This window comes from Cygnus olor, chromosome 2, assembly GCF_009769625.2.
Source record: "Cygnus olor isolate bCygOlo1 chromosome 2, bCygOlo1.pri.v2, whole genome shotgun sequence".
Classification (NCBI taxonomy): domain Eukaryota; kingdom Metazoa; phylum Chordata; class Aves; order Anseriformes; family Anatidae; genus Cygnus; species Cygnus olor.
The window spans coordinates 1,306,255-1,334,018 of record NC_049170.1 but is presented as its reverse complement, the minus strand read 5'-3'; the positions used below and the strand labels follow the sequence as shown (position 1 = coordinate 1,334,018).

Sequence of the window (27,764 nt, the reverse complement as noted above, 5' to 3'; positions counted from 1 at the left end):
AGGTCACGGCGGAGGAAAAGGAAGGTACAGAGTAACCGAAGGTACAAAGTAACCGTGTTTTACAGGACCCTTTATCTCCTTAATGACCATCATAGAAATAAAATTTAAAAAAAAAAAGGACCGATGGAAACCAAATAAAACATATCTACGGTGTTAAAACGCTTTTATGAGCACCAGCAATAGCTGATACGAGTGATGCCTTCATTACTTCTTCGAGGCTCTTTTCCCGTTCGGATCCTCAGTACCTGCTGTATAGCTCGGGGTATGATTCCTCGATGCTTGTACTCGGCAGTTGCTCCCGTCATCGTGTACGTTTTACCGGCCCCTGTTTGCCCATAGCACATTATCGTGCCTAGAAAAGAACCAAAGCAAAAGAATAAACCCAGAAGGGAATCTTTGTATTTCCCAAACGCGACATCAAAAGGCGATCTCCCTCAGATCAAATCTCCCCTTATTGTAAAAATAATAAAAATAGCAAGAAATTACCATTATAGCCAACCAGGGCATCAGACACCAATTTCTTGGCTACGGTCTCATACGCCAGCTCCTGGGAGGTGTTGTGAAGGACCCCGTCCAGTCTGAAGGACCAGTCAGTCTGTCTGTTATTCACAACTCCTTTCCTGGCGTCTTTTTTGATGTATATATCTATGCTCTGAAACCCCAGAAAAGAAACAAAGCTTAATTTCAGTAGCCGTGAAGAGTTCCAGCAGCTACGGTCTAAAAAAAAAAACCCATCCACTGAAGAGCTGCAGGTAAGCAGAAGATGGAACACAAATACTGTTACTGCTTTTACTGCTCCTGGTGGTATTTTCTGGTGGGAGGAGGTCCAAAAAAGGGGACAAGGTTCATCTGTTTGGCTTTCAGAGATGTGCCAGGGCAATTATTGGGTTGCTGTTAGCACAAGGATCACGGGGTGAAGTCAGGACCGCGCGGATGGGGAAGAGAAGCAGCCTGCACCACAGGGGGACCTCTAAGGCTGAACTGGAGGTTACCCCTGGGAATTCCTCAAGGATCGAAGCCCCAGCCAGCCCTTTTTAGGATTTTCTTTAGTGACTGCATCACAAGAAGTATGTTCGCCATAGCCAAACGTACTGATACAAAACCACGAGGCTCTGTCAGCACGGAGGAACCAGGAGGAACGTGTGAACCCACACGCACCAAAAAGCTACGTTTGGTCCCCAAGACACAGAAGAATTCTGCATTTCTATGGGCAAAACTGAAATCAAATTCCAAACCGTTCACGCTTGCCATCGCTTTTTCTCTACCTTGTTGTCTGGCCCAAACTTGATCATATCCTGCGCTAAATCGGCCGTTGGTTTGACTCGCACAAACGTACGGACTTTCTTTTCTACTGCATCCATTCTGCAGAGGAAGAACACAGAAAAATCAACAGTGCTGCATTCCCTAAGACGAAATGCAATGTTCTTTGTTACGAAAAGGCCAGCTACAGAGCAGCGGAGTTTAAAAATAAAGCGTTGACAAATGCTCGGCCGTAGCTTCTATCCTTTATTAAGAGCAACCGTGGGCAAACAGTTGCTGAAAAGTCTTTCCAGCACTGTTCTGCTCCGAGAACGGGGCGTATAAATAGAAAGGGGTTTCACTGATCATGATTTCCTCTTGTGTGTCGGGCGTCAGAGCATCTGACAACACGAGCTTTTCTTCCTCCTAGCCCTGCAAAGCAAAATAACTGCAGGAAGACGAGACAGATCTGCTTTTGTCCAGTGCTTTGTGCGTGAAGGCTTCTGCACCACCGCGCCCCTGGGGAGCCTGCTGTTTGCCAACGTCAGCTCACCCAGATCTGTGCTTCGAGCTTCTGAGGCTCTGAGCGAGACACTTGGGGCGAAACGAAGCCCAAAGGGCCCAACAGCGAGGCAAAAGGCCCTGCAGGCCGTTGGGGTGCCAACATCTTCAGCGCTCTGAGCAACACTGACTGGCTTACGGTCCGCACTGAACGTGTGTTTCTCGTGTCTTCGTAACCCCTTCTCACACTGTTAACCCCTTTTTATAAAGCCCCACCTGAGGCACACGGGTGAGTCTTTTTAAATCCCTGGAGCACGCAGGAGCTACGTTTTCTCTCGCCTGTTTGCTACAGCCTGCGCTCAGTAGGTGAGATCCAGCAACAGCCTCTGGTTTCGGATGGGATCTTTGGTACCTCCCACGTATTAACTGCGCTTTTCTGGGGTCTCCATCACCTTACCCGCTGAGATCTCCCTAAAAAGAAACGTAGAGACGAGATCTGAACCAAGGCTTCTACTTCAACAAGAGGCGAGCGTATGAGTGACTAACTGACAAAGCACCACATGCCGTCTAACTCATTTAACATACGCAAAGACCCAGGGAAACGTTGCACGTGACGAACCCAGGCGGGGCGCCTTGCTCTTTTCCCAGATTATCATAGCAAAGAGTCCAAAACAGTGCTGGGATGCCACTGCTGTGAGCTCTCAGTACCTGAGGCAGTCTTCAGCCACGAGAAGCTGTGCCAAGGCGTGGTGACAAAGCAGCACACGGGTGTTGTGAGGGCTGCCACCACGGGACACGCACAGAAATGAGTTGCCGGCGCTGCGAGTAAAGGCAGGAGCTGCTCAGGGACGAGCGAAATGGGAGCAAATTCAGACGGTTGTAAAGGTCACAGCCCCCTTGGAAATGCTGCTGACGGTTGACTGAGGGTTTTTCCGGATAACGAGAGTGTTCTTCCCTATCCAAACACACCCCAGCCTTAGCTCCATAAGGCCACAGCAAGAAGCAAAACGGAGGGAAAGGAGCGAGGGCAAAATTCCGGCAAAAACCCTAATCTGGACCAGGGAGAGAGAGAACAAATTTAGGACAGGCGGAATTTTCCTCACGGCAACAACGCCCACCGCTCAGCGCCAGCAGAGAGCGACTACTCCCGGGATCCCTTGATAACACTGCCAGGGCTGCAGGAGTAACGGGAAATCGGAACACCACAGGGAACAGGCACCGAAATCGGGCCGCTGGTTGGGGCGCCCTCCCAGGACAGCCAAAGCCCCGCTAATTTGGCTCCGTCTGGGGCTCCCCGGCTAATTTGGCTCCGTTCGGCTCCGCTAATTTAGGTCTCGGGGCGAATTCGCGCTCAGAGGTGATGGGGACACAGGAAAGCCCTGCGATGGGTGGGGGGGAACCACGGAAACCATTAGGAAAATCCCAGGGTGGCCCCCAGAATTCAGCCCCCCCGAAAGCCCCCCCCCCCCCCCTCCAAGCACCTGCTGGGGGTGGGAGGCGGCGGTGACACTGGTGACACTGGTGATACTGGGCCTGGGGGGGGGAAGAGAGAGAAGGGGGGGGTGAGGGGCTGGGAGGATGGGGAGCGGGGGGGGTCCCAGAGCCCAGTATGGGGGGGATGAGGGCGATGGGGGCGACATGGGGGGGCTGGGGGGGGAAGGGATGAGGGGACAGGGAGGGGGGACAAGGGCTCAGGGGGGGACAAGGGGTGAGGAGGTGAGGGCCGGGGGGGGGGGGGGGGGACAGAGCATGGGGTGGGGGACAAGGCCCTGACGAGGGGGGTGACAGGGCTGGGGGGGAGGGGGGACATGGCCAGTGGGGGAGTGGGGGGGGTACATGGCTGGGGGGCTGTGATATGACCCGGGGGGGGGGGGGGGGTGACGGGGCCGGGGGGGGGTGACAGGGCCCGGGGGGGCTGTGACAGGGCTGGGGGCCTGTGACAGGGCCCGGGGGGGAGGTGACAGGGCCCGAAGGGAGGCGACAGGGCCCGGGGGGGGGGGGGGGGGACAGGGCCCGGGGGGGTAGGTGACAGGGCCCGGGGCGGGGGGTGACAGGGCCCGGGGGGGGGGGGAGACAGGGCCCGGGGGGGGGGGTTGGGTCCGGGGGGAGGTGACAGGGCCCGGGGGGGCTGTGACAGGGCCCGGGGGGGGGGGAGACAGGGCCCTGGGGGGGGGGGTCGGGTCCGGGGGGAGGTGACAGGGCCCGGGGGGGCTGTGACAGGGCCCGGGGGGGGGTGACAGGGCCCGAAGGGAGGCGACAGGGCCCGGGGGGGGGGGGGGGTGACAGGGCCCGGGGGGGCTGTGACAGGCCCGGGGGGGGTGACAGGGCCCGGGGGGGGGGTGACAGGGCCCGGGGTGGGGGGGTGACAGGGCCCGGGGGGGCTGTGACAGGCCCGGGGGGGGTGACAGGGCCCGGGGGGGGGGGTGACAGGGCCCGGGGTGGGGGGGGTGACAGGGCCCGGGGGGGCTGTGACAGGGCCCGGGGGGGTGACAGGGCCCGGGGGGGGGGGGGTGACAGGGCCCGGGGGGGCTGTGACAGGCCCGGGGGGGCTGTGACAGGCCCGGGGGGGTGACAGGGCCCAGGGGGGGGTGACAGGGCCCGGGGGGGGGGGGTGACAGGGCCCGGGGGGGCTGTGACAGGCCCGGGGGGGGTGACAGGGCCCGGGGGGGGGGGTGACAGGGCCCAGGGGGGGGTGACAGGGCCCGGGGGGGCTGTGACAGGGCCCGGGGGGGTGACACGTCCCCTCCCCCCGCACCTCAGCGCCCCCTCTGCTCCGGCCGGGCCCGGCGCGCGGGCCGTTCCCATGGCAACCGCCGCTTTCCCGCGCGGACGGCGCCGGAAGCTTGAGGGGCGGCGGAAGTGAAGGCGCGGCGGTGAGGGCGGAAGGCGGGCGGCGGGCGGGCGGCCTACGGCGGCCGGGAGGGGACAAGGCGCGGGGGAGGCGAAGCGCGGCGCGGGGCGGCGGCGGCGGCGGCGGCGGCGGCCGGGAAGCGGGGAACCGGCGCCGGTGAAAGCGGGAGGATGCTGGAGGCGGCCGAGGCCGAGCTGGACGCCGAGGACCTGGTGCATTTCTCGGTGGGCGACCTGCCCAGCCGCGGCTACGGCGTCATGGGCGAGATCCGGCGGCAGGGCAAGCTGTGCGACGTGACCCTCAAGGTGCTGGGGGGGGGGGGGTCCTGAGGTGTCCGGGGGGGGGGTCTGAGGGGGATCTGAGGGGTCCTGGAGGGGATCTGAGGGGATCTGAGGAGTCCTGGGGGGGTCCTGGGGGGTCCTGAGAGGGTCCTGGGGCGATCTGAGGGGTCCTGGGGGGGAGTCTGAGGGGATCTGAGGAGTCCTGGGGGGTCCTGAGAGGGTCCTGGGGCGATCTGAGGGGTCCTGGGGGGGGGGTCTAAGGGGATCTGAGGGGTTCTGGGGGTTCCAAGAGGGGCCCTGGGGGGTCCCTGGGGTTGGGGGGGGGGGCTCTGAGGGGTATTTGGGGTTGGGAGAAGGATCCGAGGGGCTGGGGGGGGGGGTGAGGGGTCCTTGGGGCTCGAGAGGGGGCTCTGAGGGATCCCTAGGGTTGTAGGGAGGGTCCTGGGGGGTCCTTGGGGCTGCAGGAGGGGGTCCTGAGGGGTCTTTGTGGCTGGGGGGGGTCTCTGAGGGGTATTTGGGTTGTAGAGGGGAGGCGCCAGGGGTCCTTGGGGCTTTGGGGGGGGCTCTGAGAAGTCAGTGAGGCTGAGGGGGGGGGGGGGAACCTGAGGGGTCCCTGGGGGCTGGGAGGGACCCTGAGGAGCCCCCGGGCACCTTTGGTGGGGAGAAAGGAGGAGCTGAGGAGCCCCCACCAATTCTTTTGGTGGGTGGAAGGGGAGAGCTGAACCCCCCCCAGCTATGTTGGCACCATGGGATCGTTCCCCCCCCCCCAATTCCTTTTGGAGAGCTCAGGGCCCCCCCCCCCCCCGGCCCCTTTTGCAGGGAGAAGGGGGGAGCCGAGGGAAGGGGACACCCCAGCCCCCCCACATCACTGGGGACGGTTTTAGGGGTGCGCTCGGTACAAGAGGCCGTGGGCCGATGGGCTGAGGTGTGCTCCTCGACCCTCGAGGGATCGGGGTCGGTGCTTTTCCCTGGGGACAGCGCCAGGACCCGAGGGACCGGCCCGGAGCTGGGACAGGGGAGGGTCAGGGCGGGGGTTAGGGGAAGGTTCTGCACCCAGAGGTGGTCGGGCACTGGGACAGGCTGCCCGGGGACGGGGGCACGGCCCCGAGCTGCCGGAGCTCCAGAAACATTTGGGCGACGCCCTCAGACACAGGGTTCCGGGGTCGGGGTGATCCTGGCGGATCCCTTCCAGCTCGGGACATCCTGTGCCCCGCGTGGCTGCCGGAGCCACCGCGGCGTTCGCCCCGCCGTGGAATTACTCAGGAAGGTGGTGCCCAGCCGACTCAGCTCGAAACGTTTCACCCGCTCCCAAAGAAGCGCCCGGCGAGGGCTGTGCCAGGATCTCAGCACCTGGGGCCACGCGGGGCGGCTTCGTCCCTGCCTCTGCAAAGCAGTCCCTGGGCGAAGCGCTCCCCGGAATCGTCCGTTTGCTGATCTTTGTCCCAAATCGTGGCAAAACGCGGCAGCTCGCGCCGGTAACCGCAGCGGGTGCAGCCCGCCGTTGGTCTGCAAAACGCTCCGGGATCTCCCCTTCCTGCAGATTTACCACTCGAAGGTGCTTTTTTTTTTCGTCTGACTTGTCTTACTTCGTCGTTTATAACCTGGAGGGCTGAAAGCGACCCCCAGAGCAGCTGCCAGGACGTGCTGGGCAGCGTTACGGACGGAGGCACTGCCTTGGCCCCGCTTGCTCTCCCCCTCCTATTATATTTTGTTCCTCCCTCTCTGGGAGGGTGCGGAGCCTTTCGGCTCTACAAAGGTTTAAAATCTATTCTCAAACTGGTCTGTTTTCCTTAAAACGAGGCTTAGCTTTCTCTGCTGCCTGGGTAATTTGTGATTATACCCGGGAGGGATCAATGTGACAGCCGGTCTGTGTGACAGGGGGCCAGCACCGTGTTCCCTCGTTGGCTCAAACCAGCAGCCTCGCGTTCCTCGTACGCCACAGCCCCCCCAAAAACCCCCCGCCGGTTTGTCTCCTCTCGCCGCATCGAGCCCTCATGTCAGAGCATCCTGCCTCTCTGCCTCTGGAAATCTGATTTCTGGGCGCTGGCCGGCGCGCGCCACGGCAATCGAATTAATTCCGCCTGGGAGCCGAGCCGAGCCGAGCCTCCCACCGCTGGGTACGAGGCGGCTTCCCCCGCCTGCTCAGGAGGCGCTGCTGCGGTGTCCAAGCGGTTCTTCTGAGCCCGACCCAGGAGGTTTCTTCGCAGCGGCTCCGGACCCCGCTGACGTGAAACGTGCTGCTCCCTGCCCTTGCTGGAGGAGGAAGCCGTGGATCCAGGGAGCCGCACGGGGACTCGCCTCGCAGGGACGGTGCTGCCGCGCTCCTTGCTCAACGCCGAGGTAGGGAAGGACGAAGAAGCGCTAAAAACCCATACCTGGAGGGTGCTGGAGCACCGCTGGGAGTTTTTGGGGCCCTCTTTGCCAGCGCCGGTGCTGGGGTCGATGGCTGTGAACGATTCCCCCAGCCCACACAAGCGTTTGCCCTGCAAACAGGCTTAAAATTACGAGGCAGCGTTGGTACTCCGGCTTCTTTTAATTATTCCTCTTGTAAATTCGTCCAGCAGGGGCTGGGATCCCTCCCCCCTTTCTCAGACCCCACGCTGCTGCCGCTCACGTTGCCCCTCGGCAGCACGTGGCGGCGCGGGGCCGAGGCGATTACGAGCCGGGAAAGCGCTGATGTGCCCGGCGCTGTCCGTCCCTTGTTTATTCAGGCTCAGCTCAGGGAAATCCGTCGGCGCTGCTCCCGGTTGCCCACGTGGAAGCCAAGCCTCGCCGGGCAGTAACTGAGCCGTGCCTCTCCCCTGGGGCTTTGCAGAGCCACCCGGAGCCACAGCGCCTTCGTGCGCGGGTGGTCTGGGGCGACACGTTCGAGAAGCCCCCTTCTGTGCCCGTCTCCTAAATAGCGGCGGTCAGGGCTGCTCCCGAAAAGCTGCCATCGCGAGCAGCTGTCCTTCCAGCCTCCCTTTGGCAGCTCTCTGGAGCTGTCGAGGCGTTTACAGGAAGAGTAATTTTAGGGCGGTTTGGTGGACACGAATGCGAGTGAGCTGCGGGGAGGAGGGGAGGAAAGGAAGCACACCTTTCTCTGTGGTTTCTCTTACTTTTCCTTCGGATTTTGCTTACTCAGGCCGGGTTTCTGCTGTTGCTCTCCTCTTTCAGGACTGTCCCGGCGTGGCCTTGGCTGCTTTAAAAATAGCAAACGCGCACAACCGTTCGCTGGTTTAACTCAGCCAGGGCAATATTGCTGAAAATCCGCTGTGTGAGCGGGATTTGGGTTCCCCTCTTGTCCGATACATCGCCACGAAGCTGCTGGTGGCTGCATTGGTGGCAGGGATGCGCCAAGCACAGAGCGCTCATCACACACGCGGGAGGGACACCTCTTTTCCCCCCGGAGCTGAATTTAAAGCAGTTCCCTAGCAGATCTCTGGGTTATTTTCAGCCTGCAGTGCTGCTTCCAGGCAGCGCTTGGGCTCTCCCTGGAGCTCCTTCTTCCCAAGGCGTTTCACGCGTTGCATCGCCTTCCCTCTAAAACACGAGGCTTGGAGCTGTGAGCATTCAGCCGTCTCTGCTAGCAGCACTGCCGCTGATTTGTACCGTATTGGTAGAAATAATTAGCTTTTTACTAAGCTAGCTGCGTCAGAAGAGCCCCCTGTTAAAGATTTAGGCTCTCATGGCTTCAGTTTCCTGCACCTAACAAATATGCAGCAGGACCTTTCCCCTTATTTTGCAGGGATTTGCAGTTCTGTTGCCTGAAAGAAGCTCCTCGGTGTTTGTGCGCTTCCCGAACACCGGTTTTGAATACGCAAATCCTCGCGAGGCGAAAGCTGCTTGGACAGCTTCGTTTTCTGGAGGTCGCTCCTCTGCTTTCCACGCTTTGTGGAAGAGGGAAGCAGCGCTCGTAGTGTTTCCTCATGGGGAAATTCGGGGGGAGCGCAAGTCCTTGTAGCTCCTGGGAGCCAGCACGGAGCTGAGAACGCTCCCTTGGAGCAGCTCGAATGCCACGATTAACTCGGTGACTAATTAGAAAGGCCTCAAAAAATAACGCAAGCCTGGCAAGTTGAAGGGCTTTCAAGCTGCGGAGCGGGGTTGTTATTTGCTTCATACACGAGCCGAATCGGCCTGACAGCTGAGGGTCCTGTTGGCTTTTCTGCCTGCAGAGACTGTTCTGATCAAGTTTTCCAAAGCAGGCTGTTCGCTTGAAAGCCTCCAGACTCCGGCAGATGCACGGGAGAGCTGCTGCCAAGCAGAGCAGAGGCGGAGGAGCCTCCCTTGGTCCCGTCGTGGCAGAGAAGTGGAATTCCAGGCGGCTTCGGCTGCCCCTGCGGCTTCAGTAGAGTCCTTGAAAAGCCCGTCCCTGGCTGCTCCGCAGATGTGAGGGCATGTTTGCGAGATCCCCGAGCGCGACGAGGGCGGTGGGAGAGGCTGTCGTTTCGTTAGAGCAGCTGGCGGATTTAAAAAGCAGATAATCTCGTATGTACTCGAGACCTTTATGCTAAGGACCTTATTTAAATCTTGTCGTACGGAAGGAACGAGCTGCTTTGGATTACAGCTGGAGCTGTTTCCTCACCTCTGTCCCCAAGTCTCAGCCGCTCTCGCTGCTCTTCCCTTATGTGAAGACGAGTATTTTTAGAGCTTCACAGACGTTAAACCTGAAGCGTTCGCAGAAACCGCACGTTTCTGCGCAGAGCCTCTTCCTTGGTTCCTCGAGCCTGCTCTCTGACTTCCAGACTCACTCGCACAGCTTTCATTTGCTTTCCTTAGCAGAAAACCGTGCTCTGCTTGACGCCCACCGGCCCTCTGTCAGTCTGGTCTCCTCTCTGTCAGCCGGTCGAAGGCAAATCACGCAGGCTGGTGGCCGAGGAGAGGAAGCCGTGCTCAGGCTTCGGCTTCAGGGGCAGGTGGGTGACAGGGAGCTGGAGCTGGTGGCGGGCCTGGCCCCGTGCCCCAGGTGCCCAGGCGCTCACCGTGCTGCTCTTGGGTTCGTCACCATTGTGTCAGCAGGACTCGAGCCAGTCAGGACCAGGACCCGTGGCTTAATGGGATCGATCTCCTGGTTCCACACGTGCCAAGTCTGACCTAATCTTTTCCACGTCCTGCCCAGCCCTCAGGGGGAAAGGGGGACTGGGGAGGAAGGGTATGTACTCAAATGCCTGCGTTCTGGTACAACATCTCTCAAACTGAACTCTTCTGGTACCATCTCCCTAGCAAAATTTTGCCACGATGCCTTGGATTTCCACTCTGGCCTCTCTCTGGCTGGAATGCCGAAGTCACGCCGTGTCAGGAAAGATGTACGTTTCTTAAAAAAAAATCTTTGCAGCAGAGAGCTCGAGAGACTTCTCAGCTCTGCAGCATAATGCCGTGAAAACAATAGATGCCTTTATTCCACCTACACCAGTTTGCTATGGAGAGAGCTTCAGTGTGCCCTGGAACTTGCTCAGGTTTGGGGGATGTGGGAGTGTAAGGGAGAGCATGCATCCTATTAATCAGAGAAAGGGAATTCTGTCATGTTCGTGGTTGGAAAAGATGCTCTGCAAGCAGCGGTTCTGCTCCTGCCTCTGGTAGATAGGTCCTTGTGCCTTAAAGAAAGGCCTCGGCTCTCACGTTGTAAGATAGAAGATCCTCGCTTAAAGGTGGAAGTCTTCGGGCCGGCACGTTGTTTTGCTCAGGCTGCAGAGGGGCTGGGAGTGCTGCCTGAAGGAGCTGCCCTCCAGCCTCTTCCCAGCGACCCTGCTAACGTGGAGCTCCTGGAGTATTTCTCTTTTTGACACTCGTGTAAACAGAGTTCTAACAGTTCTGCTCATCCTGGCTCTGTGATGTGGATGCTATTACATCTGAGCAATTTCCTTGGTGCCTGGAGATGGTCTCCAGCTCCAGGCTCGAGGAGTGACAGATAAACGTACTGATCTGTGTTTAACCCAACAGGAGAGCCTGATTTCGGTAACCTCACAGCCACGAAACAGTCTGTTAGGGCAACTGAGGGCTTCAACTGAAGGCTGACATCCCCAGCCGAGATTCTGGTCTCGGTGCACATGATGTGAGAGAGGCTGGACCCTGAAAGGCATCCCAGCTTACAGAAGTTTCTCAGCAGCTCGCCCTGTGACATTATTAGGTAGGCGATGAGACCCTTTAACCAGGAGGGGGCTGCTGCTGCAGGAGACACCGGCTCGCTCGCTTGGAGCAAATGCAGCTGTGTAGAAACGCAAAACTAAAAGGAAAAGCGTTCCTTTGAGACAGCTGCTGAACACGGAAAGGGCAGTCGGTTCCCAACACCACGCTGCCGGGCGAGAGCTGCTCAGTAAAATCAAAACAGGAACTGAACAGCCCGTCCCTGCCGGCTGCGCGATGGCTTGGAGGGCAAAAATGGGGTTACTCAACCCGACAAAGCTTTTCTACTTTTTTTTTTTAATGTTCTGCCGGTACTTCTGGAACTAGCGGGCAGGCCTGTGATGGATTTGGGGCAAATGGAAACCCGTCGGTGGTATGGTGGAGCTGTAGTGTCAGATGTATGTGATTGCAGCGTGGCCCCAGAGACGATGGCTCCCTCAGGAGGGAGGGAGATCGTTTGGCTCCGGAGACGAGGAGCATTTTTTGAATCATAAGATGCGAGGCTGAATTGAGGGGATGTGCGCTGTCTGCTCATCCTCACAAGTATTTCTCATCTTGGGCAGGAAAAACAGGTATCGCCGCTGGCCTGCAGCGAGAAATTTAGCTCTTCCTTCGGGACTCGTCATTAAGCGGCGACGGTACGGACGTAATGCTGGCTTCTAGAGCAGAGGTCCCAATTTATAAATCTCCCTCAGGGCCCTCTATCATTACATGAGCAAGTTAAAAAAAATAAATAAAAAGAACAGAACTGGAGGTTTTGTCTTGTCCGGCACCGGGGAACAGCCGCCTCTCAGCTGGTGGCGGTGGCAGCGCGGAGCTGGCCCAGCAGTTTGCTGGTGCAGCCCCGTGGCTCCAGCTGTGGGCAGGGGCCGCTCCCGTCCTCCCCTTTCCCCTGCTAGGACAGCAGAAAACCATTCCCTTTTTCACACAGCTCCTTTCGGTTTTATTTCCTCCATCTGCGAGGTCAGGCAGGGGCAGCGTGTGGGAAGCGTCGGGGCCGGGGCCTGCGCGAGGCCTAGCCCTGCGTGGGGAGCCCAGGTCCCTCCTGCCGCAATTAAAACACACAATTAATTAAAACACACCGATTAGTTCGAACCCTGCCTTGTTGTGCAGGACCGTCCCCGGTTACCCTGCTGAACGCGGCATTCCCCAAGGTGAAATCCTTCCCTTGAAGAAGGGTGGAACAACGTGGGGAGCACGCCTGGCCCTCGGAGCTGCCAAGTGGGAGGGTGGTGCTGCCCGCACAAGGTGTTCCTTCCCCCTGATGATACAGCCTCGTTATACAGCCTCATTAACCCAGCTGGAATCCTGCTGGATGGCTGCAGACGATTGCTTTTGTAATAACTGGGTGTGTTATTTACAGCGAGGCCGTTTGGGGGGACCAGGGACATCCATCCCTGAAGCCGTGCTGCCCTCGGGGATGGAGCACCGTGAGGTGGTCGGGAAGCACAGCTCCGTGCAGACGCTTGGACAGTGGTCATGTCCCGTGTAATTGGGGCTGGAGCACGAAGCACCTCTCGTGTGTGGCCTTTCTGCCTTTCCTAGGGAGAGGTGCAGGCAGTGGAGACAGAATTTGACGTATGTCCATCAGAGAGGCAAGGCAAATAAAGGCTTGTGCTGCCAGCAGGACGCAGAGGTCTGGAGCCACAGCGATGGACTTGTAAGAATGAGGGCAGCCGGGTGCCTATGGTGTTTGTCTGGTTCAGTTGAGATGTTCCAGTGATTGCCTGCATGCCACGGTCCTTCAGGGTGACAGCATGGGGTGTCTTGTCAAACTGCGGGCTTGCACCGTGGCTGAGGTGACCGTCCAAGGCACAGATCTATTTTAAAAATAAACTGCGAGCCTGTATCGCTTTTGTGCTTTATGGTTATTTTCCAAAGCAGAGGGCTTTTCTCCTCGTTGGCTAGCACGGTAGGCTTGTTTTGAATAAATTTAACCATGCTGTTGTAGCTGGTGTTAACTTTGGTTATAAGGTTAAGTTTGGTTATAACTCCGGTTATATCTAGGGGATAGCAGCTCACGTTTGAAGCGGGTATATTCATATCATTTAATATGTGTCTAGTCAACTTTAATCCTAGTTGTTATTTTTAAAAAAAAAAAGGTGAAATGACATTTGAAAAGCTGTGATTTTTGGCAAATTGTGTTTGGGTGGATGCAAAATTCAGTCGTGCTTTTCTTGCCCACTTCAGTGGTTGCTCAACCACATTCCGCACTGCCTGGATGGGAGCGCTCACTGAAACGCGTCTTGTACTTATCTGTTAAACCAAAGTAACGTAGCTGTTGGGCTGACTTCTTGCCAGGCACCACGACATCTTCCAAAACTTTAGAGATAAGACAGCTCGTTCTTTAATGTTTTGAGCTGGGCGAATATGGGCAGCAGAAACGGAGTTTTCCTGTGCTTTGGGATATCCGTCCTGTGCCTGCTCACACAGATGCTCACAATCGGAGCTGGGCGCTCCCCGGTGGGCTCTCATCCTGCTCCGTGCTCAGTGACTCCCAGCACCTTAGTCTTTTGCCTTAGTTCCAAATGTTTTCAGCAAAAACCACGTGAAAGAAACATGTCTTGGGTGTTTATTCCTCTGGCTTTATCCAGCAGGTCGGGTGTTTGGGACCCGCAGGTGAGGAGGTGGGCAGCGGAGCAGCCAGCCCCCCACCCGCGTCACCCAGCCTGTGGCTGTGCCCAGGAAAACCTGTGGAGGAAAACCTTCTGCCAGCCAGAGACCCGAGGAGGAGCTCCTACACCCCCCTGGGATGAGACGCAAGGAGGATGCTGAAGCAGCGATGCTTTTAGCAGTGGTTGTGGTGTGCGTCGTGCTCTGCCCTGCTCGTAGCTTTGCTTCTGTGTCTCCAGCAGGAAGAGGGCAGTGAAACTGTGAAAGTGAGCACGGAACCGTCACACCCTGGAAAGGACCCCAGGAGGCCACCTAGTCTGTCCTCTGTCCCCAGGCAGGACCCCAGCACGCTTCTGACCGTCTGCAGTCTTTCGCAGCACGTCACATCGGCTGCTCTCGTTATTTGCAGGTCTTAACTCTGTACTTCTGTGGCCAGGTTAGCAGAGGAGGGACCAGAGACTGGAGAAGGAACAGGGAGAGAAGGGGAAGGGATTTTCTAGCTGTGTCCTCTGTGCTGCCATTCATGGCACGACTCTCTTCAAGCCTTGGAGCTTTTGAGATGTTTTATACAATTTTGGGGTTAGTAGAAGAGATTGGTACTGGCCTTTACCCATTGTAAGCCGTCAAATCACCTTACAAATACATATGTGACTTCTTTTCCATGAGCTGTAGTAGTACATAGCATTTTGCCTGCTGCTTTTACTCTGGGCGTTGTGAACTCCCCAAAATGCAGGACAGCAGGGTTTATACCCGATAGTACAGGCACCGTGGCATCCTGCATTGCAGGGGTATAAATGCACCTAGGGCGGCCAGGACAGGGCAAGGCTCTCCAAAAGCAGCCCCTCTATTGCAGCAAGCCGTGGGAGCAGCTCGGGGCTCTGTTAAATGGGGAAGCTCGGGCAGAGCAGCCTCGCCTCGCACCTGAAAGGCTTCAAGTCGCAGGCACAAATGCAGCCAGGAGCTGGGAGGCCAGGCTGGTTTCCAGAAACACGCTACCAACATTTGTGGCAGGGAGGTATGCTTTTGTTTAAAATGGAAAAAAAAAAATCCCACCTCTTGTTCACGTATTTTTTTATACAGTGCTCAATTCCTCTTACTTTCTTTGTTTAAATGCCAGGAATTTTGCTTTCTAAACTCCCAGCAAGTCACATTTACTGAGCGTGGTAGCTCTGGGCTTAAAGGCAGAGGCAGGGCACGGTTCTCAAGGTAACCGTAAAACCCCAAACGAGCAAGATTTTTGCTAATGTGCTGCCTAGACATGAAAGGGCAATGAAGCTTTTTGCAGAGAAGAGAAGGGCTGCTTGGATGGCCCGGAGAGCAGAGGACCTGCTGTGCCAGCTTGTTTGTCCCAGCGAAACAAAGCTCAAAAGGAAAACTCCTGAAAGTGGGAAAACTGAGAACTGCTGAAGCGGGAGAAAAGGGCAGTTCTGTACAAGCTCAGGTATAAACTCGTATGAGTCAGGTTAGCCTGGAAATTAGAGGGGAAAAGAAAAAACTGAACCAACAGAGAGGAGCAATCAGAGCAAAGCCCCGTGCAGAGGTTGGACTCGGTGATCTTGGAGGTCTCTTCCAACCCAGATGATTCTGTGAGTCTGTGAGCTTAAAAGGAGGCTGGAAAACCGGATTCAAGAGTCTGAGTTTAAAAGACACCGTCAGCTGTCTCGCCTTGAAAAATTGTCTGTGAAAGACCTGGAAATTGTCTTTCAGCCCTCGGTTACTGCTGGACAGGCAGAGCTGTGCTACCGTGATTGATCCGGACCGTTCGGTTGGTGGTGGGTGGTGCTGATCTTCTCCTTCCCTTTTTTTTTTTTTTTTTTGTCTCCTTTAGGTCGGGGACCATAAGTTCAGCGCTCACCGGATCGTGCTGGCAGCTTCTATCCCGTACTTCCATGCCATGTTCACCAACGACATGATGGAGTGCAAGCAGGATGAGATTGTCATGCAAGGGATGGACCCCAGGTAACTTCCCGGGCACCTCAGCGGGTTTGGCCAGACGGACAGTGAGTGCTCTGCAGGGCTCAGCATTATGCGTGCAAGGCTGGAAGCCTGCCCTCTCCGTGAGTTGCACCAGGAGGGATTTCTCTGTTAGTCGTGTCCTGTGCTAGGCTGATAGAATTGGCTTGAAGTCCATTTTTTGCCTTTTTTTTTCGCCTTTGTTCAGCGCGCTCGAGGCTCTGATCAACTTTGCCTACAACGGTCACCTGGCCATAGACCAGCAGAACGTCCAGTCGCTGCTGATGGGGGCGAGCTTCCTCCAGCTGCAGAACATCAAGGACGCTTGCTGCACCTTCCTCAGGGAGAGGTAAGGGGCACGTTTCGGTGTGCTCACTGCTCACCCTCTGCAGCAGAAGGGTTTTAATCGCCTGCGTCTGCCCTGGAGGAGGCAGCACGATAAAAGCTCTGAACCTCCTGAGGCTCGGCATTCCTCTTGCCTATAAAAGCTGTGTGGCTTGCAAGGTGCTGGGGACAGCATAAGGCTTTGGCCAGCCGTGGGAATTAATGCCTAGAGCAAAACGGGCTGAACATTTCCCTTTTCAGAGTTAGAATCGTCGAATATCCCGAGTTGGAAGGGACCCGCAAGGATCATAGAGTCCAATTCCTGGCACCACAGAGGTCTACCCAAAAATTCAGACCCTAGCCAGCTGCCTGGCGCAGCAGTGTGTTTCTGCCTCTGACAAACCCATCCTCGCAGCACTTCCCCTTCCTGCTGCTGCCTGTACCAAAGGGGAGGAACAAACAGACTCGGCAGGACATTGGGTGGGAAGCAGAGTGAACTTGATTCTGGTTTTTCCAGTCCCCTAGCTGGTGTTTGCCTCCAAGATCATTCCAGCAGCATGATCTGGACAGCAAAAAGCCGGGTTATTCCTTGGAAACATACCGCACGCGGCTTCAGGCGGTGCCAGGAACCTGACATGCTTTCCTTGCTCCCCAGCCTGATCTCTCTGCAGCTGCTCTGTGTATCCGTGGCAGGACGTTAAACACAAATATCAGACGAGTGCAGCGTCTTGTCCAGTTGTTATTTTACTTCCAAACAGAGGTATCCCAGATCTATGGTTTGGGGAGAAAAAAATGTATTTCCTCCGTGTACAAAATGCTTCAATTTACAGTCCCATGTGAATCCCGAGTTTCTGTAGGTTGTTTAAAATTAAGTTATATAAGATCAGAGTGTTAATTTTTCCTGCAAAAACATTTTATTTGGGGTACTGGGTGTGACGCCAAGCTGGGAGGAGGTGGGCTGTGTTGATTTAGGAGTTCCTCCTGGCTGTGGGTGGTTATATTTATACCTAGACTAAACAAGGTGAGTTGGTTTCTCCGAGGTTTGGCTGCCACAGTTGTCCCAAATCTACCAGGAGCCACAGGGTGCCCGAAGTTAACTCCTGGCTGCGAGTGCACGGCTGTCACTCTGATGGGTAACACGAAAATTGGTGTGCTCTGACCATCCTGCGGAGCTGGAGCGCACGCACGGAGCTCTCCTTCTTACGTGGAAATGTGATGGGGGTATTTTTAGGCACTTGTTTGCAGGCAGGTCCATCACAGCCGGGCCCTCTCTGGCTGCTGGGCGTACAAAGGACAAGGTTTTCAGAGTCGCTGTGTGAGCCCTGAGGGTCATCCCAGCATGAAAATCGCCCCTTCCCGCAGCTCTTTGTGCTGCTTGCTCCTGGTAGGGCAGGGATTTAAATCAGGGCGTTGGGTACGTCGATGCCGCATCCTCACCTGCATCTGGCCACCACTGTCACAGCAGAGCCAAACTGTTTTTACCCACGTGAGCAGCATTTATTTTAGCACCTGTCGATCAGCACCACAAAACACCGCGGCTGCTGGCTCGTCTTGCACGGTGACATGCCCATGCTGGGCAGGGCTCCTTGCTCGGACGGGAGCATCCAGGTCAGACGCCTGCTTGTGTAGGGCACGCGCCTGGGGAGGATGTCGGCTCCTCCAGCTCGCTTGTGGCACCGAGCAGCTCCTTGCAGTGGCTGCGCTGGGGAGAGCTGGGGTCTGCAGCAGTGCTTCTCGCCGCCCAGCCTTCAGCTGCAGCAGCAGCAGCTTTGAGAAAACCTCCTTGTGTCAGGAAATGGCTTTGGGAAGGTGTAACAGGTGCCGTTCTGTAGTACTCGGGAAAGGACGTGCTGCTTTCTGTGTTATTTGTGCTGTGCACTCGAATCCAGCTTTGTCCAACACTGGAATTACAAAGGTGCCAGGTGCCCAGGAGCCCAGAGGAGTGGGAGAGAGGGATTGCTTTGCGAGCCTCGCACTTCCTGACAACTCATATTAGTGCAGAGGCTGCCCAGAGGCTCCCTGGCAGGTCTCAGGGGAGATTTTAAGTCGTGGTTTCCATCCTTTGGCTCTGCTGTGGATTCACCACCAGATTGCCGTGTAGGTGCCTTCATTATGAGCTGCAGTCTTTAATTCTAAACCCTTGTCCTTGGCAGAGGGCACAGCACCACGTATCCTCTGATGCTTGCATTGCTTCGCTGAACCCCTTTGCAATTCTATCCGTCCTCCTGTTCAACTGAATTTAATTTTGCTCTCCTCTCCCCCCCTCCCTTTCCCAGGCTTCACCCTAAGAACTGCCTGGGCGTGCGGCAGTTTGCGGAGACCATGATGTGCGCGGTGCTCTACGACGCCGCCAACAGCTTCATCCATCAGCACTTCGTGGAGGTGTCCATGTCCGAGGAGTTCCTGGCGCTGCCCTTCGAAGACGTCCTGGAGCTTGTTTCCAGGGATGAGCTCAACGTGAAGTCTGAGGAGCAGGTACGTGTGCGGTGGCAGCAGGGCCAGTTATCCTCCCTGGAGGCTTTCTGGTTGCTTGGTAGAGGAATGGAATAATAAATACCCCGTGCCTGGGCGGAGCGAAGCTGGGAAGGTGCCCTGACGTGCGGGAGCCCTGAGAGGTAGGCAGAGCTGTGCTGCCTGTCAGAGCCTGCTTCTTGTCCGTGCTGGAAGTGTTTCTTTGCTCTGGGAAATGCCTGCTAGGGTTTCTTGGAGCGTGGATTTCGCAGAACGTTGCACTGAGGTGTTTTGATTCACTGGTGACGGAGGTGGACCCTCCTGAGGACCTGCAGCCGTGCCCTGCTTCTTCAGCTGAGGGTGCGGGCAGCAGCAGGGAGTGCTTCCTCGCGGAGCTCGTACTCCAGTCCGGGAGGCTCTGGAGGTGGAATTTTGTCTCCCAGCATTTTATAACGAATGGATTTGCCATCAAGAAGCGCCTTGAGACAGGCGTGTTCCTAGAACAACCAGAAAGCAGGGCTGAGCCACTTCAGGACGTTTCGGCAGCCTCGAGACCCTGTCAGTGCTGGGCTGGCAGTCTGCAGGAGAAGCACAACCTGTCCTTGAGCCAGAAAAGCTGTCCTGCCCTTTCTGAGGAGGCGACTAACGAAAAGCAGTGCTACCACTGTCTCCGTGCAGGGAGATAAGCTCCCCGTGATCCTGGGGAAGAAGTACTTCCGTGCTGAAAGCCTCGGGAGAGGCGATGTGGGCGGCTCCAGATCTGCACCATGAGGGAAGGACTTGATAATTCTGTTCTGAGCTGCGGTGGGCTTTTCTCCACGGCCCCGGGTTGCAATACGAGACACCCCGGGCTGGGTGCATGCACGTGGCGTGCAGTGGTCTGCTTCAGAGGACAGCTGAGCTGCCAGGCGGCGGCTGTGACCGCGGTGACCGGTGCTCCTGCAGCTGCTGGGAGGCTGCTGTGGGCTCGTGAGCTGCACGAGCTGAACCTGTGAGCAGAAATGAGGCTGTGATGTGCGATGTTGGTCTGAGAGCCTGGCCAGTGGGCAGCTGGGGACACTGCTCAGTGGGCTCCCTGCCTCCGACGGTGGTGGCAGGGCTGGGGTGTACCCGTGGAGGTGAGTGCAGTGGTGCAGGACAGCCCAGCTCAGGCTTTACCTGTGAGAGTCCGAGCCAAAGAGTACGTCTCTGAGAAGCCAGGCTCCCTGTGTAATCTCAAGCCAAGGACACGATGCATCTTGCATCCAAAGACCTCCGAAACGGGGCGGATGAGCGGTGCTTTGAAGAGGCCTGTCTCTCCAGGGACCACAGAGGGAGCAGAGAGAACCCAGCTCAGCTGTAGGCATCCATCGCGTGGTTAGCTAAGAACGGATCCTTCCCATCAAGACTGCCTTCTGGTTTTCAGAGAGCAGCACCGTGCTCTCTTCTTTCTTCACAGGTTTACTGATTTTTAACACTTAAAAAAAAAAAAAAAAACGTTTTGCATTTTGCCTCTGACAAAACTCTTCCCAGCTCTCATCTTCCTGCAAATGACAACTGGCAGCAGCAGGAACTCAGGGGGAAAAAAGCAAAAACCAAGCGAAAAATAAAATCCACCTTCCCCCGCCTCTGTTTGGGCAGGTGTTTGAAGCCGCCTTAGCCTGGATCCGCTACGACCGGGAGCAGAGGGAGCCCTTCCTGCCCGAGCTCCTGGCCAAAATCCGCCTGCCCCTGTGCCGGCCGCAGTTCCTGGCTGACCGCGTGCAGCAGGACGACCTCGTGCGCTGCTGCCACAAGTGCAGGTGAGGCCTGGGCGTGGGGTAAGGTAGCAGGAGCGTGGCGTAGCAGGCCTGGCGAGGGAAATTCTTCCTCTCCGTGGACAGTGCACCTCTCATAGCAAAGCTCTACCCGTTTTTAACCTGGCAGCAGGGCATTCTATCTGTACAAATGGTAGCTGGAAAGTCAGTGGCCTAAATCCGCATCCAACTTCAGTCGGCTTTCATCATAGGGGAAGCCAGCACCAACCAAACTAAATATTTCTCTTGGATTTCAGGGATCTAGTTGACGAGGCAAAAGATTATCACCTCATGCCAGAGCGCCGGCCGCACCTCCCGGCGTTCAAGACCCGTCCTCGGTGCTGTACGTCGATTGCGGGACTGATTTATGCCGTCGGAGGCCTTAACTCAGCAGGTACCTTGCATATCCACTCCCTGATGAGGAGAGCTGTATGGTTTGCTGGGTAGGACCATGGGGTTATGAACTCCTCCACTTTGGCCTGGAATGCTCAAGGTGGCTGTGCCCCTAGTTTAACGTCTGCCCTCTAGAAATTCTGTGTAGATCAGGCGTATCAGGACAGCTGTTCTTGCGTAGCTCGGAGAATCCTCACCTGTAACAACGTAGAACCTGGAGGTCTGAAGCTGAATTGGTTAGGGTTGCTGCATCACACCTGCAGACACAATGTGCTTGCGTGACCCTAGTCAAAGCATGAAAAAGAGGACAGAAAACGCTAATGAAAGAATCTGCCGGAATCACAAATAACCTGGTTAACCTGGGAAACTTCCACTGGGATTTTAAAGCTGCCGAGGGACAGCTCGCTGGTGAAGGGTCTGATCAGTGGGCCCGAGCTGGGCTCTGCCTTGTGGGATTTCCGTTCTGCCTTCACACCACGGGCGACGTACAGGGAAGCTATACTCCCAGAAAGCAGAAGCACCGTCAGATGTGATGGAGTAGGTCTCTGCTGCCCCTTCAGGCTATAAAAGGCCCCGCTTCCACAGGCTAGGACTTGTCAGCCCTTATTGTGCCAGGTACGTGCAAGGGTCTCAACCCTTACAAACCCTTTGCATCGCAGGGTGCAGTTCACACAAAATTTTCAGAGCAGGCTCTTTGTGAGCGAGTAGAGATGTGGCTGGGAAATGCCTCTGGCTTGATTTTGGGGGAGCAGGGAGGCTGCAATAGGAAGTGTGCGAGCCTGGATCTTTTCCCAGAGACCAGCAGGCACAGTCCTCGCGTCAGCTCCTCCTGTGGGGTCGCAGCAGCAGCTATTTGTACCCCTGCTGTGGGACGGTGTAGCAGAGACCGAGAGATGGGTCTCCCCCTTTTAATTTGAGTAGCAAATTTTTACGCAGGCGACTCGCTGAACGTGGTGGAAGTCTTTGACCCCATTGCCAACCGCTGGGAGAAGTGCCAGCCGATGACGACGGCTCGGAGCCGGGTGGGCGTAGCCGTGGTGAACGGGCTGCTCTACGCCATCGGCGGGTACGACGGGCAGCTGCGGCTGAGCACGGTGGAGGTTTACAACCCGGAGATGGATTCCTGGTCCAAAGTGGAAAGCATGAACAGCAAGCGAAGGTACGTGCTGTGGGAAGGGGAGCTGGGGAGCAGGAGGGGTGAAAATGGGGTTTTAGGAAGGCTGGCGGGTGCGGAGGGAGAGGTCCCCGCGTGGGGAAGCAGCAAAAAACCACACGTAGAGGAGAGGAGCAATATGGGAGCAGGTGAGAGTCCCTTAACCACGTCTGGGGCATTTGTGCTGAATCTGGGCTCTGCTTTCTGGTAAGAAGGGAAAACTGTCAGCAACTCTTTATAAGCTTTTCTAAAAACTCAGCAAAGTTATACCTGTGCAGCACAGCACGGATTTACAGGGAAAGCCGTTAATACCTCGGTAGGTTAAAAGCAGCTGAGCGGTAACTGCGCTGTAATCTCCAGAGGTCTCTTAGCTCTTGTGGCACAGGGGAGTGAAATCAAACTCAAAGAGCGGTGACGTTCTGCTCGTCAGGCCTGTGAGGGTCTCAGCTGGAGTCCCAAAGGAAGAGCTCAGAGCCCCATTTCTTCAGATTGTGATTCTGGGTGGTGGGTAAAGCGCTGGTGAGCACAGTGTGGGAATTCCTCCTTTGCTGCCAGGAGTCGGGGTGAACCTGTTTTCCACCTCTGCCTAGTGCTGCATCTTCTTCCCCTAGCAGAAAGCACGGGAGGATCGCAGCTGGAAGGAGAGGAGTATTTTTACAGTCCTCAGAGAGACGCGCCCAGCTAAGCAGAAGGCGTTTGTGTCTGACACAGCTCCTGACCAGCCTCGGGATTGCTCCGTGGTTGGGTCTGGGAGCGCAGCCCGTGTTATTTCGATCCCCCACCCATTAAGTTGTGCGGTCGTCCCGTCCTCCCCACCTCCCCGCCGTGGCTGCTGCCATGCCTGAACATCCTCCTGGCTTTCGTGGGGTTTGCTGTGGTTTTCTTTCCGCTCGTGGCTGCTCCCTGAGAGCTGCTAAATTGCTCGCTGCTCTGCAAGCTTTGCAGCGCTTATTTACCATCATGGTTTGCCCGGTTGGGTTTTTGTGGTCCGGGATGTTTATTGCTTGGGAAGAGAGCGCTGCGAGAGGCTGAGTGTGGGCACGCGGCATCCCTGTAGCTGCTGGTGGCGCACTCCTTCAGGGGAGCACAGGAATAAGCCCTGGTCCTTCTGGTTCTTGTCCAGAGCTTTGGGGCTGGCTCAGAGGCAGAGTTCATCTAAATTCCTGGAATCGTTTCCATCCGGCGAGATCACCCAGGTTTTTAATCTGTAGCAGGAAAGCTCGCTTCTTCCCTAGCAGCGAGGTTCCTGGGAGCTTTTCCCACGGTGAGAGGCAGTCGCTCTTCCGCGATGGGGCTGCTCAGCCTCGAAGCCAAGCAAAATGGGTGTCGGATGCCCTCGTGCAGAGGAAAATCTGCTACTGTACAACGCCCTTGGCTCTTGCTGTAGTGCTGGGGTTCTGGTGTTGTTTCCAAGCTTCTCCAGGAGTTTCTGTGACTTCATTTCCGAGGTCTTTACAGGAAGCCAGGATCAGCGGGATTTTGACCCATGACAGAATTACTCCTTGTGGTTTGGTTCAGTTCCTGCAGTCAGGAAAAAGGGGGAGTGTTTGCGATCCGTGTCAGACTGAAGAGGGGTTTAACCACTGCAGCTGGTGTCGTACTGCCTCAAGACCAGTCCTTGTTGGAAGGGGGATGCTGTAGGCATCAGAAAATCCCGTTGTTAGCTGGTCGCTCCCTCAGAACTCCGGGTGCCTTGTGCAGGCCGTTCCCCATGCTGAAATCACTCCGATAGTCCAGCAGCGTGAATCAGTTCGCTCAGGAGGCAGTAAACGAGGCGGATTGTGCAGATTTGCTGTGTTTTAGGCCGCGTAGCACCACGTAAAGCCACCTCACGGGGTTCTGCTTCTTGCAGCGCGATGGGAACAGTGGTGCTGGATGGCCAGATCTACGTTTGTGGCGGATACGATGGGAACTCCTCCCTCAACTCCGTGGAGTCCTATTCTCCAGAAACAAACAAGTAAGAGCCCTCTGCGCCCTACAGCTTCTCCTCCTGCTGCTGCCGGCGATGTGCCGTGCGGTGGCACCGCGGGGAGATAACAAAAACCCGCGGTGAGGTGTGTGAGAAGGTGTTTATACCCTGAGAGCCGTGCAGTGTCCCTCCCAGCAGGAGCTTGCCTTGATGCAGGGAAATGAAACCAAAGATTTAAATAAAACAGGCAGTGGAAGAAGTTACTGAAACCCGGTCCCGGAAAATCTGAGAGAGCTGCAATAATTCGCAGAGCGGCTGGTGGCGGCGCGTGCGTGGTGCCCGCGGGAGCCCCTGCTCACCTCTCCCCTCTCTCGCCAAGGTGGACGGTGGTGACCCCCATGAGCTCCAACCGCAGCGCCGCCGGAGTCACCGTCTTCGAGGGCAGGATCTACGTGTCGGGAGGGCACGACGGCCTGCAGATCTTCAACAGCGTAAGTCGCCGTGGCGCGGCTTCCCAAAGGCCTCGCGCCGAAGTCAGCCTGCTGCAGGCAGCCGGGAGGTGAAGCTTCAGGTGGGGAAGGCTCCGTGCCCTTTCCCCACGCACCCAGAGTGCCTCGAGCATTCCCACCATCAGATTCTGTCCTTTCCAGGGCCCTTCTTCCAGCTCGGGAAGAAAGGTAACCAGGTAACCACAGGGAATGGGACTGAAGTGTTATTATTCTTGTTCCCCAGGGCCAAAAGGATCAAGTACATGCATTTTGTCGTCTCCCTGCTTCCTTTACTTTTTAACTACTTTTATCACGGTGTCCCTGTTCCCTTGAGCTCTGGAGACCCAGATGCCAGGCACTTGCCTCTGCTTCCTCCGCCTGGTTGGTGGCTTCGGTTTCGGAAAGAGATTATCTTAGAAATGAGCTTCGCAGCAGGGGGAGCTGATGGTGCAGGGCCAGCTGTGCTCTGTCCCAGCAGTTCAGTGCTTGTTCTCTGCACATTCCCTAAAGCAGGATTTAATGGGGGACAGGTAAGGCTCGTTCAGCTGCGAGCAGTGTCTGGATTGGATTTGCTACTGATGTGCTGCTCTCAGGAAGAAAGCTGCAATTAAGGGGTTTGCAGGGAGCAGCAATAACCACTTCCACCTTGCTCAGGTGTGGGTTATTGTCTGCAGCGGGAGGTACCCCAGAGCCAACAGTCACGGGTCTGCTTGTCTGGGCTCGTTCCTGAGCTGGACACGTTTGGAGTTCCTGTAGAAGGGGTCCTTCTCATGGTCTCTGCAGAAATATTAGGGATACAAAATGTTGCTTTTCTGCTTTATAGGGTTTTTTTTTTGTTTTGCTTTGAGGGCAGGCACACAGAGGAGGTGCCAGGCTCTTCCAAACGCGGAAGAGTTCCCTGCACAGAAGGAGGGCGCGAACCTTCGCTGTGGGGTGCGGGACAGGGAGCTGGAGGCTCAGACTGCATCAGGAGAGGTCGATGTGCGACGTGGGGAACTGCAGCCACGGAAACCTGCCAGGGGGGAGTGGGGAGTCCCACGGCCGCAAGAGGCAGTGCCGAGGCTCAGAAACCTCTTTAAAACACAACCCAGAAGCTGATGAGAGGGGAGGGAGGCAGGGGGAGTTTTAGAGCTGCGTTTTCTGTGGTCTCCGCAGCAATGGCCGGCGGCGCCCAGTTCATTAGAAAAGTCTGACGGTGTTACAAAATCCGAACGCGTGAAATCAAGGAACAAAACACGAGCTTCCCGGACTGCTTGCGGTTGCACAACAAAACCGTCCGAGGTCTCCGGACGTTGCTGGACGTCTCGCGGGGGCCGTCCCTTAACGCTGTGCCTTGTCTGTGACCGCAGGTGGAGTACTACAACCACCACACGGCCACCTGGCACCCCGTCGCCAGCATGCTCAACAAGCGCTGCCGCCACGGCGCCGCCTCCCTGGGCAGCAAGATGTTCGTCTGCGGGGGCTACGACGGCTCGGGCTTCCTCAGCATCGCCGAGGTGTACAGCTCCGTGGCAGACCAGTGGTACCTGATCGTCCCCATGAACACCCGCAGGAGCCGCGTCTCCCTCGTGGCGAACTGTGGCCGCCTCTACGCCGTGGGGGGCTACGACGGACAGTCCAACCTCAGCTCGGTGGAAATGTACGACCCGGAGACGAACCGCTGGACGTTCATGGCTCCCATGGTGTGCCACGAGGGAGGGGTCGGCGTGGGCTGCATACCCCTCCTGACCATCTGAGGAGGAGGAAGTTTCGGGGCTGCCTTCTCAGCGACAATCGGGGGAGAGCTTCAGAGAGCGGTTCACAACGCGATAGCCAGAGAAGCGCGTCTCCAGGTGCTCAAGTGTCATTCACAAACACACACACACACACACAACTTGACAAAACCATCCCTACCCCCTCGGCTCTCGGACTGAGGCTCCAGAAAGATCAAATTTTATTTTATTTTATTTTATTTTTTTGGAAATATGGTGCGAGTGCTTCTGTGCACGCGCTGGGGCGAGCAAAGGAGCTGCCCGCCGCCCTCTCCAGCGCTTTTGCCTCTGCACGGCCGCGCGGCTGAGCAAATTCCTCCTCTCACCGTTTGTTTTACAAATAGCACTGAGCCACGTCGGCCTGTGCCTTCGGGAAGCGAAGTTGCGGGCTGGGGGGGAGCAGTCCTAGTTGTGACACAGCAACGGCCACTTTGATGACTGGGGGAATGCTCGCACGCTTCTGCCAGCACCGAAACGGCCCTGACGTCCCCAGGGTTTGATCAGCAGCGGTGTTTGGCGTTGTCAGCTTACTGCTGGGCACAGCTGGACCTTACCCAGCTTATCAAAACAGACCAAACCCACCAGCACAGGTCCTCAGGAGCACATCCAGGCTCTGCGTGTTAAGGTGCTTCTTGCACAAGAGGTCACTCGCTGCTCCAAGGGCTTTCTTCAGCTCGATGGGGAAAACTTCTCCACAAGAGCCGCACGATGGAGAAACTAGGAAGAGGAAAAAGGCAGTTAAACCAGCCGCCAGCTTTAGCAAGCTTTGGAGGAGGAATGCCAAACGAAAATGACACTAAGCAACAGTCTTAGGGTTGCAAAACCGGCAGGAAGCCAAGGTGTTAATTATAAAGATATCCCTTAAATATTGATGCAGGTGGTTCGGTCGCAAAGCACAAGCTTTGGCTTGTCAAAGCGGGTCCCTAAGAGGCAGCTGGTGCGGTGCGACCAGGATCTCCAGTTCTCACAGCTGTGCGAAGCCACCGCTGTGCTGGGGCAGCCAAAATTCGGCCGTGGGGAAGTGGGCTGGGAGCTGCTGCCGTCCTCAGGAGAGGGACGGGTGTCCCAGCAGGGCTGCGAGCTCCTCGGCTCCACCCGGCACGGGCGCTGCGAGCCCCCGCGGAGAAATGCGCAGCGAGCGTCCCTGCAGGGGGCCAGCCGAAAGCCACACGTCCCCAGCACCTGCAGGATCGGCGTCCGTGGGGTTTTTTTTCCTGTTTTGCTACGCTGGGAAAGGTCCTTGCCACGTGCTTTGTTGCCCAGCCGACGCAGCCACGCGAGGGAACGAAAATTCAGCGGCCAAACCGCGGCGGGGCTGAAGCTGCTGCCCGACGTCCCTGCCCCTGCTGGGGGGGCAGCACCACCCCCAGCCCTTCCTGGGCTTCTTTCACCCCCCCCCCCGGCAGCTGCAGACGAAGGGAGCTGCTGCTGCCAACCTGCTCCTGCCCGGGAACAAACCTTTCCCACCGTGGTTTGCAGGTGGGGGTCCCTGCCAGCCCCTGGGATTTCCCCCATAGCAGCCAGGGGGGCGGCGGGACAGAGCCCCCCCAACACTAATCCCAGCGGTGGCAGCCAAGGGGGCTCACGTCTGTCTTGTGCCCGAGCCCGGGGTTTTGGGGGGGGGGGGGGGGGGGGGCGGGCTCGGAGCCCCGCATCCAGCCCGGGGATGTCCCCCCAGCTCCCCCATCCGAGCCCCCGCTTCTCCTCCATCCCCGCCTCCCAGCGCCGCTTGGGATTTTAACTTCGGGTGTAAATGTGGATGTCTGTATATTCAGGTACTGTGTATATTTCAGGTATACCTAACGAGCATATCTGGCTGCAACCGGGACGTGTCGGTGTCTATTTCCTCTGTATCCGGGCATCGGTGGACGGCTTCACTGGAGGGCGAATTCCTTGGGGGGGGGTGGGGGGGGTGGGGGGGGGTTCCCATGCTGCTAAGACACTTTAAAAAGAAAAAAAAAAAAAAAAACAAAACATTGG

At 56.9% G+C, this 27,764-nt stretch overlaps 2 protein-coding genes across 16 annotated transcripts in view; one reads left to right on the top strand and one right to left on the bottom strand.

Annotated features, from left to right (window-relative positions):
• KIF9 (kinesin family member 9) overlaps positions 1–4,605 on the bottom strand; it is a 28,439-nt gene extending 23,834 nt beyond the window's left edge. For 13 of the 14 annotated variants that reach the window (XR_005817522.1, XR_005817523.1, XR_005817524.1 and 10 more), the window contains exons 1-5: positions 4,496–4,605; positions 3,222–3,273; positions 1,266–1,362; positions 487–652; positions 246–352 (exon numbers count right to left, since the gene is read on the bottom strand). Coding sequence is in view for 8 of the 14 variants with exons in the window: in XM_040549471.1 (XP_040405405.1) it covers positions 246–352; positions 487–652; positions 1,266–1,361 (369 nt within the window). In the remaining 6 variants the exon portion in view is untranslated. Of the gene's footprint in view, positions 1–245; positions 353–486; positions 653–1,265; positions 1,363–2,016; positions 2,836–3,221; positions 3,274–4,495 lie in introns of those variants that run through there. The other variant, XM_040549472.1, reaches the window with a different exon arrangement.
• Positions 4,606–4,648: 43 nt separating this feature from the next.
• On the top strand, positions 4,649–27,606 carry KLHL18 (kelch like family member 18). Of its 2 annotated transcripts, none has more exons than XM_040549481.1 (10): positions 4,649–4,896; positions 15,416–15,546; positions 15,749–15,889; positions 18,141–18,339; positions 19,936–20,096; positions 20,348–20,484; positions 21,420–21,642; positions 23,489–23,593; positions 23,925–24,036; positions 25,383–27,606. In XM_040549481.1, the coding sequence occupies exons 1-10, from the start codon at positions 4,762–4,764 to the stop codon at positions 25,767–25,769; spliced, it is 1,731 nt and encodes a 576-aa protein (XP_040405415.1). In that variant the 5' UTR covers positions 4,649–4,761; the 3' UTR covers positions 25,770–27,606. The 2 variants fall into 2 exon arrangements, with proteins under 2 accessions (XP_040405415.1, XP_040405414.1); XM_040549480.1 differs by having other exon boundaries at positions 4,666–4,896; positions 21,405–21,642.
• The last annotated feature ends 158 nt before the right edge of the window (positions 27,607–27,764 follow it).